The sequence below is a fragment of the Penicillium chrysogenum genome, assembly GCF_028827035.1.
Source record: "Penicillium chrysogenum strain IBT 35668 chromosome Unknown utg000002l_segment0_segment0, whole genome shotgun sequence".
Lineage (NCBI taxonomy): Eukaryota > Fungi > Ascomycota > Eurotiomycetes > Eurotiales > Aspergillaceae > Penicillium > Penicillium chrysogenum.
The window spans coordinates 1,475,678-1,487,848 of NW_026622750.1; the positions used below are offsets into that span (position 1 = coordinate 1,475,678).

Genomic DNA, 12,171 nt, shown 5'->3' on the forward strand with positions numbered 1-12,171 from the left:
GTGAGACTTAGTCGCCTAAGAAGCCTGGTGATCACTGCCTGCATAATTTGTGGTATCATTTTCGCCCGGGGTCGACGCCAGGCGCTTCCATTAAGGGGCTCATACCCCGGAGTTTCCGTGCATATTGCTACGCTGTCAAGTGAGTACGCGTTATCAGCTCAGCCGCAAATTAGAACTGACAACCATCTTACTGGCTCTGATTTTCCGAGTTTCACTTACTGCGTATCTCCAACTAATACACTAATACTACCTGGGATGTCCACAATACTGTTCCCTCTTGTAATTCCGGCTCTTCGGTATCAGAGAACTGCCCCTGAGGGAGCGCACTTCGAAGTCGACTGTACATACAAGATAGAAATTTATTCAAATCTCAAGACAACAATTCATTCCTATGACATGTAACGCATTCGACTAACTCGCTATAGATCAACCCTTCACGTAATTCCCGGTCATTTGGAGCTCTTAGTCCGATTCTGTATGCGCTTGCTTCTACGTCTCCCAGTATCTCGAGTCCCTTGATCAGGCACATCCACTTGGTTTTGGTTGGGAGGAATACCCACTGCACGCCTGGAGCTTGATGCCTCCGGCTTGGCAGGTTTGGAAACCTTTCGTTTTGTTCTCTTTGTTTCAACAGGAGCGGCGGCCCTTTTCCTCTTCTTGGTTCCCTGGCCACCCGTAGGAGCGGGACCATCTGCTTGAGCAGGCATAAGATCCTGGAAAATATTGAAGGCAACTGTCGCTCTGGGCTTTACCGGGCTCGGAACCGAATCACAATCGTCATCAGGAATCCGCAAAGGGCTTTCATGCTTCCAAGCCATGCCAGGTAATATGCCCCATTCCTCGTTCCAAATGCCTCTTTTGACCCAGATACTTTTCACACGCTCATAAGCGTTGGTGTTGATATTTGCGGCAGGAGGCTCAGGGCCACGAAATAGGAGTGAAGGACGAGCATCGAGAAGTCGGACTTGCTCCTTTGATATTTGATAGATGAATTGATGAAATGGGCGCGATGGCTCGTCTCCGGGCCTCCGTTTGGCTTGTGCTTGTCGCTCACCGCCCTGTTGTGCATTTTTGCCGGTGCCAGTCGGCAAGGCTCTTTCAAGGGGGTCACCGAACAACCCAAGAAGGGGTCTATCACCAGGGTATGTCTCGGGCTCAGGAGTAATCACAGTCGGCTCTTCGTGCATCCACTGCTCTGAAGGCATGTTCACCCATTCGTCACTCCAAATTCCTTGTTCAATCCAGTTCTTCTTCACTGTCTCATAGGCGAGATTGTTCATGTTTGTCCCGTCGGGGACATCCGATTTTCTGTTCTCGATTCCTTCAATTATGCTGGCTTCCCATTCCAGCACCTGGGCATCGAATTGCTGATTGGGCCTCGAGGCATCGTGGGCCTTTATCAGTTCCCATTTTTGATGATCGCGACGTTCTTGCCTCTCCCGTTGCTGCCTCGTGGTAGGGCTTTCGGGGCTCATGGATGCGGTTGAATTGTGCGACTGGTTAGATATGTACGATATGTCTCTGTCGAAGCGTGACCGGTCACTGTCGAGTCGCCGCGGGTTTTTGACGAGGTTGTCGAGCGCAGTGTGGATATTACATAGGCCAGATCTAATGCTGTCTGCCATGCTGGGAGGATTTGGGGGAAATAAACGAAGGTATTAAAAAAGAATGAGGGGGTGAAATAGGAGATGGGGAGATTGGAGATGTGACAGAAAGCCCGGGGGGGCAGTGTGACGTGAGCGCTAAGCTGCAGCAACTAGCGCGGGCATTGGCCCCTTCACTCTACATTCCCTTGAACAGTCACATCCAATAAATAACCGCCCAACGTCGAGCGCCTCATTGCTATGTTTATGTATAGGTTTTATTCTAATTCTGTTCTCTGAAACGATCTTTGAAACGAATAAGCCCCAAGGTTGCCAAGGGTATAGCGCCTGAGTACACTTGGTGTACTCGATGCCAAATAACTACATAATGTCTTCGAAGCTTCTCCAGAGTATCTCCTCTCCGGTCGATAACTGTCTGTTATCTGACCTTCCTTCGACATGTCATTGTACCCAACCCGCCGTCCTCTTCCTCTCTTCTCCCTCAAGCCTCTGAATGAACAAGCCAAAAAGGTCGCCGAGCATCCTTGGAACCAACATCTTGCTTCGAAGTCGAGCGATGGCACAACTGTCCTAGACATTGGCTTCCATATACGCTCATGCTCTCATAACACACTTGCAACACTAGGGCGTGGGGATACGGATATCTTTGTAGATGGCTCCAACATCTCCAAGATCCAATGCTCTTTCGAAATCGAGCCTGCCACCCAGTTGGTCATGCTTTACGACAGGTCTCACGGTCAGTCAACGCAAGTCTTTGGCTCTAATGCCACGCCATTTGAGCATGGGCGCCTTCGTCAAGTTGTCGTTCAGCATCTGCTGAACGATGTTCTGGGGATGGGCGGCATAGGGAAAAATGCTGTTCAATTCCAGTTGATGTGGAAGCAAAATCCTTCTCAGACCATGGAGATTGTAAGAAATCGAGAGGGCGTCAGAAATGACTACATGGATAATCCCCGGCTGGCTCGGACGACCGATGATCTCGAAACGGTCCCACCGTCTCAAATGCAGACTAGAATCCACACTCCAGGGCCTCGACAACTGACAATGAGATACATAAAGGTTGATCGACTTGGGGCTGGACAGTTTGGAGTTGTGTACAAGGCCCTCAATGTCGACACGGGCAAGTTTCTCGCTGTCAAAATAATCCAACGACCTGAGCAAGCTTCAGCACAGGCAGCGTGGGAGGTGTCAAAATATTATGCATTGAAACGCGAGGTCGAGCATTTGTCCCGCATTAGCCACGTTAGTAACACTTCCAGCTCTCGCAAACTGAACTGACGTTGCCCTAGCCACATATCGTTGATTTCATCACCTCCCAGGGCTGGGAAGGACCAAGTGCGGAGATATTCATGGGCCTCAAGGACGGCACACTTGAATCTTTGATCAAAGGTGGAGATCCGAATGTACAGACTATCGCCGCATGTGCCTTGCACCAAATGCTTCAGGCATTAGACTGCCTAGCTGCGAATGACATTGTTCATCAGGATGTCAAGCCAGAGAACGTTCTTTATACTGCACTACCGGGTATGCAGTATCACTTTCAGCTTGGCGATTTCGGTCTATCCAACCGCGGTCTTGTTGCTAAGAGCACTGTCGGGACCCCATTGTACATGGCCCCCGAGGTTTATGAGCATGGAGTCCAGACACACAAGATGGATGTCTGGTCTCTTTTTGTAACAATCGCATGGGTAGTAGATTTTGATGGATTTCGTCAAAATTTACACCATTTCAAGTCCATCCCGCAGGCCCGCGAAGCCATCCTCGCTATGGCATCAAGCATTCGAGGGATGAAAGAAATGGCAAGAGTCAATCCTGACGAGCGGGCCTCCGCGGCACAGATACTGGTCAAGGACTTCAACGGAGAAGGCCTCACAACTCAACTGAGTCGCATTCCACCACTCACTCCAACAAAGGTGGAAACCAGACCCGAGCCACAGTTACAACCAGGGCCCATGCAGCAGGTCAGATATCGACCAGCTCAGGGGATGCCGAAGTTTCCAAAACCACACATGAATCAGTTCCGTGTCCGTAAGTCGAGTAATCCGCAGGGTCGAAGATGGCAGCCGAACACCACAGCTGCTAGGCCTGGAGGAAATCTTCTTCCCACAAGGAGGCATCGGCCTCCCTCCAATGTTGAATATCCTGGCTTCTTGCAAGGGTTTCGTATGCGGCCGCCACCTAATTGCTAGAGTATGCGGCATTGTTGGTGTAATGTCTTAACATGTGAACCCCAGATTGTCAGTCTTGAACTATCACGAATCCTTCCTTTTCTTTGTTGAATACTTTCTCGCTGGTACTTAGTTTGCTTTTGGTCACTTCGTCTACTCGCCGTTATAGTCACTTATGCAATGCACTTTGTCTCTTCTTGTTCGTTCTATCATAGTAGATTCTAAAGGCCTTCCACCAGAGCAGAATCGAATGTATCTGAGTTACCTCAACTTGGACTCCGAACTCCGTATAGTAAAGCGATATGGCCCCACATGGCTATAGAAGACATCGGCACGTGGAATCGACCGCCAAGAACCTACTTTCGGGAGCTAATTTGTTGACTTCCATCTTGCGACTCTTGATGCTGCCAAGACCGTCGGATTATTTCGCTCTCTCCTCACATACACCCAAAGGCTCATGTGCGATTGAGCGGTATATGGCTAATGCAATACTAACTAACCCAAATCAAGGCCACTCGATCTGCTAGATTGTAGGCCATGCATACAAGTATGTGTAAATGTGCGAGAATCGGTCCAATCGGCAGCACCGGAGAGAAGGTACATAATGTATATTAGTACCTGCATGGATATACGAGGTACCCCCCTATAACTATCACGAAGTCCAAAACTTGTTCTTCCCCACCGCCACCTCCACTTCCAATTTCTATTTCAACTTCATCTTCAATTCAACTCCATCTCTCTCTCTTTATTCAATTCCCCTCCAAAAAACTAAAAATGCCTCCAAACACCCCCACAATCCTCCTGCTAGGAACATGCGATACCAAACTGTCCGAACTCCTCTACACAAAATCCCAAATCGAATCCACCAACGCCACAGTCCTCCTAATGGACACAGGCCGGAACCCAACCACCCACGAAGAAATCGCCATTCCCCAAAGCGCCCTACTCACCACCACCGCCTCAATCCCAACCCCCGATCTAACAACCCTCACCCGAGCCGAGTACATAACCACACTCATACCCTACGCAACCAAAAAAGTAACCCACCTCCACGAACACCACCGAATCCACGGCATCCTCGCCATCGGCGGCTCATGCGGGACAACACTCGCCGCGACAGTCATGCGCGACGCCCTACCAGTGGGATTCCCCAAACTGCTCGTCTCGACAATGGCGTCGGGAGATGTGGGGCCGTTCATCGGCGAAACGGACATCAGCATGATGTACAGCGTTGTTGATATCGCGGGGCGGAACCGTATCGTCGAGGGTGTTCTGGACAATGCTGCTGGCGGGATTGTCGGGATGGCTGGTGCGTTTTTGAAACGGGAGCGGGGTAGCACGGCCGAGATAGAGGTTTCTTCCCGTGTGAGGATTGGTATTTCCATGTTTGGGGTTACGACTCCTGGTGTTACGCGGGCGCGGGAACGGCTTGAGGAGGTCTTGGGTGGTTGTGAGGTTTATGTTTTTCATGCTACGGGGTCTGGGGGGAGGGCTTTGGAGAGGCTTGTGAGGGAGGGGCAGATTGATGCGGTGCTGGATTTGACGACTACGGAGGTTGTAGATGAGGTTGTTGGTGGGGTTCTTAGTGCTGGGCCGGGACGGTTGACGGCGGCTTCGGTGCGGGATATTCCGCGGGTTGTTAGTGTTGGGGCGTGTGATATGGTTAATTTTGGGGAGGTGGGGACTGTTCCTGCTACCTTCCGCGAGGGGAAGAGGTTGTTGCATGAACATAATGCGACCGTTACGCTTATGAGGACTACTAAGAAGGAGTGTGTGGAGATTGGGAGGTTTATAGCCGGGAACTTGTTGGATTCGAGGGATAGAGGGCAATTGAGGCGGACGAAGGTGATTTTGCCCGTTGGTGGGGTGAGCATGTTGGATGTTGCTGGTCAGCCATTCCACGATCCTGAGGCAGATGAGGCATTGTTTTCCACTCTGGAGAGAGAATTGGAGGGCAGTGGGATATGTGTCATGCGAGATCCGCGTGACATCAATGATCCCAGCTTTGCAGTGGCGGTCGCCGATGAACTGGTCAAATTGATCAGACAATAGACCTACGGCATGGCCAGAAATATAACAAAAAGCCGGTCATCTACAGGAGCAAGTACGCAAGGAACAAATTTTGACGTATAGCTTCGATTTGAAGTTCTACATCGTCACAATCGGCCCATGGAGGCCCACACACCAGAATAAGGTATCAAGAATAAAATCCCATCACGCAGTGTTGAATGCAAGACCATCCCAGGTCATCCCACGCCAAAACAAAAACATTAGAAACACACCCCGGTGCAGGCCACTTTTTATGCCGTTGAAGGACAACCACTTTTGAGTTCCTAAGTTGATGGAGAACTCGAAATGCCAATCATAACATCGTCGAATCATGTTGAAAGTCTATTTCCCAAGATTATCATCGAACACAGTTGAAAATGTAAAGAAATTAGTAACGGTAGATCTCGGGCTTGAAGGGACCGTTGACGGGCAAGCTGAGGTACTCGGCCTGGACGGGGGTCAGCTCGGTAAGCTTGGCGTTGACGTGGTCCAAGTGGCAGCGAGCGACCTGCTCGTCGAGCTGCTTGGGCAGAACGTAGACACCGACGGGCTTGCGGCCACCGGCACCGAACTCGATGTACTTCTTGCCGAAGGCTTCATCCTCAGCCTTGAAGAGGGCAATCTGGGCCAGGACCTGGTTGGAGAAAGAGCAGGACATGACGAAGGAAGAGTGGCCGGTAGCGCAGCCAAGGTTGACAAGACGACCCTCGGCAAGGAGGATGATGTTCTTGCCGTTGAGGCTGTAACGGTCAACCTGGGGCTTGATGTTCTGAACGGACTGGGAGTTGGCCTTCAACCAGGCGACGTCAATCTCAATATCGAAGTGACCGATGTCTAGAAGATTGTTAGTATTAGTGATGAGACCAATATTCTGATTCGAATAAAACTTACTGCAGACAATGGCGTCGTTGCGCATGGCCTCGAAGTGACGGCCAACAAGGATGTCACGGCAACCAGTGGTGGTGACGAAGATCTGACCGATAGGGGCAGCGGCCTCCATGGTGTTAACCTCGTAACCCTGGACGGCAGCCTGGAGGGCGTTGATGGGGTCGACCTCAGTGACAATGACACGAGCACCCATGGAGTGGAGAGCCTGGGCACAACCCTTACCGACATCACCGTAACCGGCAACGACAGCGACCTTACCAGCGATCATGACATCGGTGGCACGCTTGATACCATCGATAAGGGACTCACGGCAGCCGTAGAGGTTGTCGAACTTGGACTTGGTGACACAGTCGTTGACGTTGATGGCGGGAACCTTGAGGGTGTTCTCCTTCATCATCTTGTACAGGTGGTGGACACCAGTGGTGGTCTCCTCGGAGACACCGAAGCAGTCATCGAGCATCTCTGGGTACTTGGTGTGGACGAGGGAGGTGAGGTCACCACCGTCATCAAGGATGAGGTTGAGCTTCTTGCCATCCTTGAAGGCCTGGAGCTGCTGGTCCAAGCACCACTGGTACTCCTCCTCAGTCTCACCCTTCCAGGCGAAGCTGTAGCAAACAATTGGTCAGACGAAGCCCTCGAAAGATTTCGGAAAGAATCGAAACTTACACAGGGACACCGGCGGCGGCAATGGCGGCGGCGGCGTGATCCTGGGTGGAGAAGATGTTGCAAGAGGTCCAGGTGACCTCGGCACCGAGGTGAGTGAGGGTCTCGATGAGGACGGCAGTCTGGATGGCTGAAGGAGCGGTCAGCACAAGCTTTGTCTTTTGTGATAGATCAACATACTCATGTGAAGACAACCGGCGATACGGGCACCCTTGAGGGGCTGGTCGGCACCGTACTTCTCACGGATGGCCATGAGACCGGGCATCTCAACCTCGGAGAGCTCGATCTCGCGGCGACCGAAAGCGGCCAGGGACTAGGGAATTGTCAATGGTTGAAGGAGGAGAATAGGTGGTTAAGATAGACATACGAGGTCAGCGACCTTGAACTTCTGTGCGGGGGCAGCCATTATGTAAAATATGGATTCAAACTGCTGATTGTTAGTGAGAAATATCAAAAGTGAGGTAGGAATTGACTGACCGAAGGGTGTATGAAGGAGAAAGGAAGAAGGAAGAGGAAAGAGGGAAAAGGAGAATAGAGGGGAAGGAAAACTCTCGGCTTAGTGAGGGATCGCCAAGGTCCCTGAACGTGGCAAGTACCAGTTACCGCCTCATGGTACAGTTTTAATATGTACGGTCAGGTACCAGTACTTCTCAACACTTCTTCGGCCTTCGTGGTGGGCTGACTGATGGCGGGGTTTTGCAGGTGCTTAGTCATGATAAACAGCCACCACCAGCTATTACAGTAATGTGACGAAGTTATGTAGCCAAGCGCCTCATCTAGATACTTTATGTAGACAGTGAATCCAGTTCTTCATGGTCGCCCTTCTTATATCACAAGTTGTGTAGTTCCAGGTTGAAGTACATCGTCTCAAAACCGTCATTGAAATACGTGGACAAATACTCCGTACTCCGTACAAGATAACCTAATACGGACTAGTGCGTTTGTGGTGGGGCCTCGTGAAACGATCCCGGAACCTCCCAAAGTCCCACGGGTTGGAAAAAGTATGGATTTACATAATCACTATCAACCCCCGGGGCCATGGACCCTCCAGGGCTTCCAAGATTGGAAGGGCTTTGACGGATAATCAACAAAGCATGTGCATGGTAAATGAATGGCCCATTCTGCCTGCCATTTTACTTCCAGCTACCATGAATTTAGAAGCATAAGAGGCTAGATTTGTTTGGCATGAAACCCTCATTTATGAACGAACTTTGTAAATGAACACCTATTTAAGTTCTATAGCTTGCTATGTGGTTTATGCTCTCAGGTTCTATTTCCCGGAACTATAACAGTACGTCCAAATCTATTCGTTCGAGCAAAGCGCGGCAAGGCAACCGGCGAGTCGCGGCAAGCACCCTCTGTCCCTCTCATAACCAGTGATAGTCGAGATTAGCTGACATGTTCCAACTTTGGTACATAGTCGTCATTGAGGGGCTTCGTGAGCGCGTCGTTCTTGGAAACTTCTCGTAGCCTGTCTAGCTCGGCGAACCCAAGAAGGAGTAGACCGGCGAGGACATGTTTTTCGAGCATATCCATAGCTGACTTCGTTTCGGATCTTTTTCATGAAGTTAGGCCATGCTTAAAGAAGGTCGGACTGCCGTAACTTACCGCTGCACGATCCTTGACCTATGCGTCACCCACTCATTCAATTTTGCGACGTAGGCTGTTGCAAGCATGAAGACTAGGGTTGCGCCGCGAACGCGACTTTCATGAATACTCACAACAGCTGCCAGTGGAATAGAGAGCGAGTAGATTGTGCTGTACGAGTATCCGCGTAGATACGGCGTGTAGGTGAAGAAAAAGATCGCCATTCGGGCATAAACGAAGCTGTCGAGCGCAGAGATAGATATTCTGTGTAGGCTGGGCAATTGGAGCATGTACGATGCGATGCAGATGACCGGGCGCAAAGCTGCAGCAACCTGATAAGGTGGCCGAGTTGTAAGTGGATCGCCGCGGCGGAGCGTCTTCACGAGAACGAAACTGGCCCAAGACCAGATGAGACAAGACAGCACGTCTATTACCTCGGGGAGGACATTTTCATTGCCAAGTCGGGCTTTGGAGATGTGGTATCGAGCCAATTCCATGATGCCAGTGCCAATATGTATGAAGAGAAAGGCTTTGTGCTTGGAGAATGTCGTGCTATAAATTCGAACCTGCCGTCGAGTATGATAGAGTATGATGGCTACATATGGAACGCAATGGCCGATCAACGGTACGGTATCGACTTCACGGGACATGCTGAGGGTGTCTGTAGCAATTGTTGGAATACTCTTGTGTATGGATAGCTTGAGATGAAATTGGGGGTTTAATAAAGCGCTGGATAGCTGGGACTTTATATTTCCAATAGTCTTCTCGATGTATCAACAGGTGGCTCCCTGTTTTGGGGTACGCCTATGCAGATCATCACTCTGTATAAGGTGGTGGTACAATGTGTGACTTGCCGCCTGCGTGGTTATCGAGTTAACACAATATGAGTGTCTAGCAGCAACCATAAGAGTGTTACACGATGTGAGTCCTGGAAACACTACATGAATTAAAGCGGGTTGTTGTGGTTGAGCCTTAACAATGCCCCGTCTGTGGGTACACCATGTCCAATCTCTCACTGAACATCTAGTTAATCATTTTACTAACTACTCTACCCAAGAACATTGCGTTATTTTTGCTTCTTATAAGCACAAGTGTAAAACTTATTCTCCGGACACCCACGTCCAATAGACTCATATAACTAAGAGTCGTGGAGTCGTGCTAACTTTGCTAACCCTGATAGTATAAAATCATCCTGCACACCGCTAGTAATTGTAGGATGATACAGAGTATACGGAGGATAGTCCTTACCTATCGTGTGCGTAGCGTCGCTATACTACGGTAGCCAACGGCCCTGAAGACTAGGATGGATGGTGGCAAAATAGACTTCCATGATAATTGTGTCGGTCAAGTAACTATCTCCTCAAATCTTACTGGCTGGGTTATTTCCTTGCTTTGCACGTGCTAGTCTTTCATGGCTTTGGGTGAAAGTGTTGGTTGCCGCGGCCGCTGCAGTACTGATTTCCAGCGCGAGAGAAAAGGCAGCAATCAGACCCGCTAAACGGGGTTTCATACCAGAACCACTGCATCCCAAAATTCCGAGAGCCTCTCGCTGCGTTTCGTATGCGGTTCCACCTCCAACAGTGCCAACTGGTAGAGATGGGAAATAGAGGGTCAATTTCACCTGACGAGACTTATGATCATACTCCGGGGTCAAGTGGCCAAATGGCCCTTCAGCAACCGCTGCAGCGTCCTGGCCAGTCGCGATGAAGATCCCAGTGACGACGTTTGCCACGTTTATGTTAGATCCGAACTGACCGTTTCGAATCCCTCCCTCTTGTGTTGTGCGGAAAGCGTGGTACAGGTTCTCGGCCGTGCACTTGAGAACGGCACGGCATACCTCGTCGGAAAGTGAGGCCCATGTGACAACCTCAACACCTCTAGGCGAGCTGACAGTTCCCCACGATGGCTTTTTGTCCGGTGCCATATTGCCTTCAATGAAGACACCGGTGATGTGCAGCTCCATCTCCTGCGAGGAAGCAAGAAGCCAATCACAAACACGCTGAGTAGCAATCGTGACCATATTCTGGCCTGCGGCGTCTCCACATGTGTAGTCAAACCGCACATGTACATTGGAACCCACTATATTCGGTGTCAATTTCACAAGACGAGCATGACGGCTTGTGGACTTTGCGGTCTTGGCGATATAGTCCCAGAGGTCCGGCACGCGACGGGCAAAGTCGATTGCATGTTCGGTACAATTGAATTGAAAGACTGGACTGCGAGACATTGCTTCGCTCAGAACATGAAACTGGCCTCCACCAGATTCATTCAGAGCCTTACAGCCTCTGCTGCAGCTTGCAATGATGGCGGACTCTGTGGTAGCAATTGGAGCGTAGGTTCTGGTACTGGTGCCATCAGGGCTTTTGATCAACAGAGGACCCGCTAGACCAACTGGCACGGAGATATATCCGATGAAGTTTTCAATAGATATTTCCGGTGCATCGTTTACGCGTTCAGTTATATGTTTTGCATCTTGGAGGACATGTGCAAACTTTGCCATCGTCTTTGAAGCCATTTTGAGATGGAAATGATGTTTCGTCGGTTGCTGTCTGTTGGCGTAGCAAAAATAAGTTGGTCAATACTGGGTTGGATATTCATAGCATATAAATATATAATATAGGAAAGACACCTCGGTTTAAGAAACAAATATGACAACGTTGGGTTCAGTGTCGATCCTACAGGTGAAATATGCCCTCCGAGATCTGCATCATGCTTTTTGCTATCACAACTTGTGCCATTGTGTCATAGATAGGATCTCTGGGTTACACACTCTGATGTTCGCTCCATGACAGGTTTCCGTTTATATAGACCGCATAATAATGTGACCTGCTCATAAGAGAATAAGCCTATGGGTGTATGCATTTGTAATATATGAAATGAACACTTTCATGGATTAGGAATAGTATTACTAGAGGGATATACTTAACGAGGTGGATAATTCGGTTGGAGTGGCGACGGGAATTTGTTCCTCTAACACAAATCGTCAATGAAAACGGAACAGCCAAAAAGCATCGATCTAACTAGCTTGCTGACCAATGTGTGTCCCGCCATATTGAGAAACTGGTTTATATCATGGGAGTTTCGTTAGATACGCAATTGGCCCGTAATAGTTCTCTCTATGCACACCATGCAGAAAGGCATTTCCTAAATTATTGTCCGGTGAGTTGGCTTTCAAAGAAGGTGCATTGGACGTTGCGTGTAGAGGGTCTGAA

The 12,171-nt window shown here is 49.7% G+C and overlaps 6 protein-coding genes across 6 annotated transcripts; 2 read left to right on the forward strand and 4 right to left on the reverse strand.

Moving 5' to 3' along the window:
- Positions 1–449: 449 nt before the first annotated feature.
- On the reverse strand, positions 450–1,625 carry N7489_004122 (uncharacterized protein; the record flags this gene model as incomplete). Its single annotated transcript, XM_056709874.1, has 1 exon — positions 450–1,625. The coding sequence occupies one exon, from the start codon at positions 1,623–1,625 to the stop codon at positions 450–452; it is 1,176 nt and encodes a 391-aa protein (XP_056568295.1).
- Positions 1,626–2,042: 417 nt separating this feature from the next.
- N7489_004123 (uncharacterized protein) lies at positions 2,043–3,824 on the forward strand (the record flags this gene model as incomplete). The annotated part of the gene is made up of 3 exons (XM_056709875.1): positions 2,043–2,846; positions 2,894–3,632; positions 3,688–3,824. 3 exons carry the CDS (start codon positions 2,043–2,045, stop codon positions 3,822–3,824), a joined length of 1,680 nt encoding a protein of 559 aa, XP_056568296.1.
- Positions 3,825–4,546: 722 nt separating this feature from the next.
- On the forward strand, positions 4,547–5,824 carry N7489_004124 (Tm-1-like ATP-binding domain-containing protein; the record flags this gene model as incomplete). Its single annotated transcript, XM_056709876.1, has 1 exon — positions 4,547–5,824. The coding sequence occupies one exon, from the start codon at positions 4,547–4,549 to the stop codon at positions 5,822–5,824; it is 1,278 nt and encodes a 425-aa protein (XP_056568297.1).
- A 385-nt stretch (positions 5,825–6,209) lies between these two features.
- Positions 6,210–7,778, reverse strand: N7489_004125 (adenosylhomocysteinase; the record flags this gene model as incomplete). Its single annotated transcript, XM_056709877.1, has 5 exons — positions 6,210–6,655; positions 6,713–7,314; positions 7,376–7,502; positions 7,553–7,685; positions 7,740–7,778. The coding sequence occupies 5 exons, from the start codon at positions 7,776–7,778 to the stop codon at positions 6,210–6,212; spliced, it is 1,347 nt and encodes a 448-aa protein (XP_056568298.1).
- Positions 7,779–8,761: 983 nt separating this feature from the next.
- On the reverse strand, positions 8,762–9,456 carry N7489_004126 (uncharacterized protein; the record flags this gene model as incomplete). Its single annotated transcript, XM_056709878.1, has 2 exons — positions 8,762–8,927; positions 8,981–9,456. 2 exons carry the CDS (start codon positions 9,454–9,456, stop codon positions 8,762–8,764), a joined length of 642 nt encoding a protein of 213 aa, XP_056568299.1.
- An 863-nt stretch (positions 9,457–10,319) lies between these two features.
- On the reverse strand, positions 10,320–11,474 carry N7489_004127 (hydroxymethylglutaryl-CoA reductase; the record flags this gene model as incomplete). The annotated part of the gene is made up of 1 exon (XM_056709879.1): positions 10,320–11,474. One exon carries the CDS (start codon positions 11,472–11,474, stop codon positions 10,320–10,322), a length of 1,155 nt encoding a protein of 384 aa, XP_056568300.1.
- Positions 11,475–12,171: the final 697 nt, after the last annotated feature.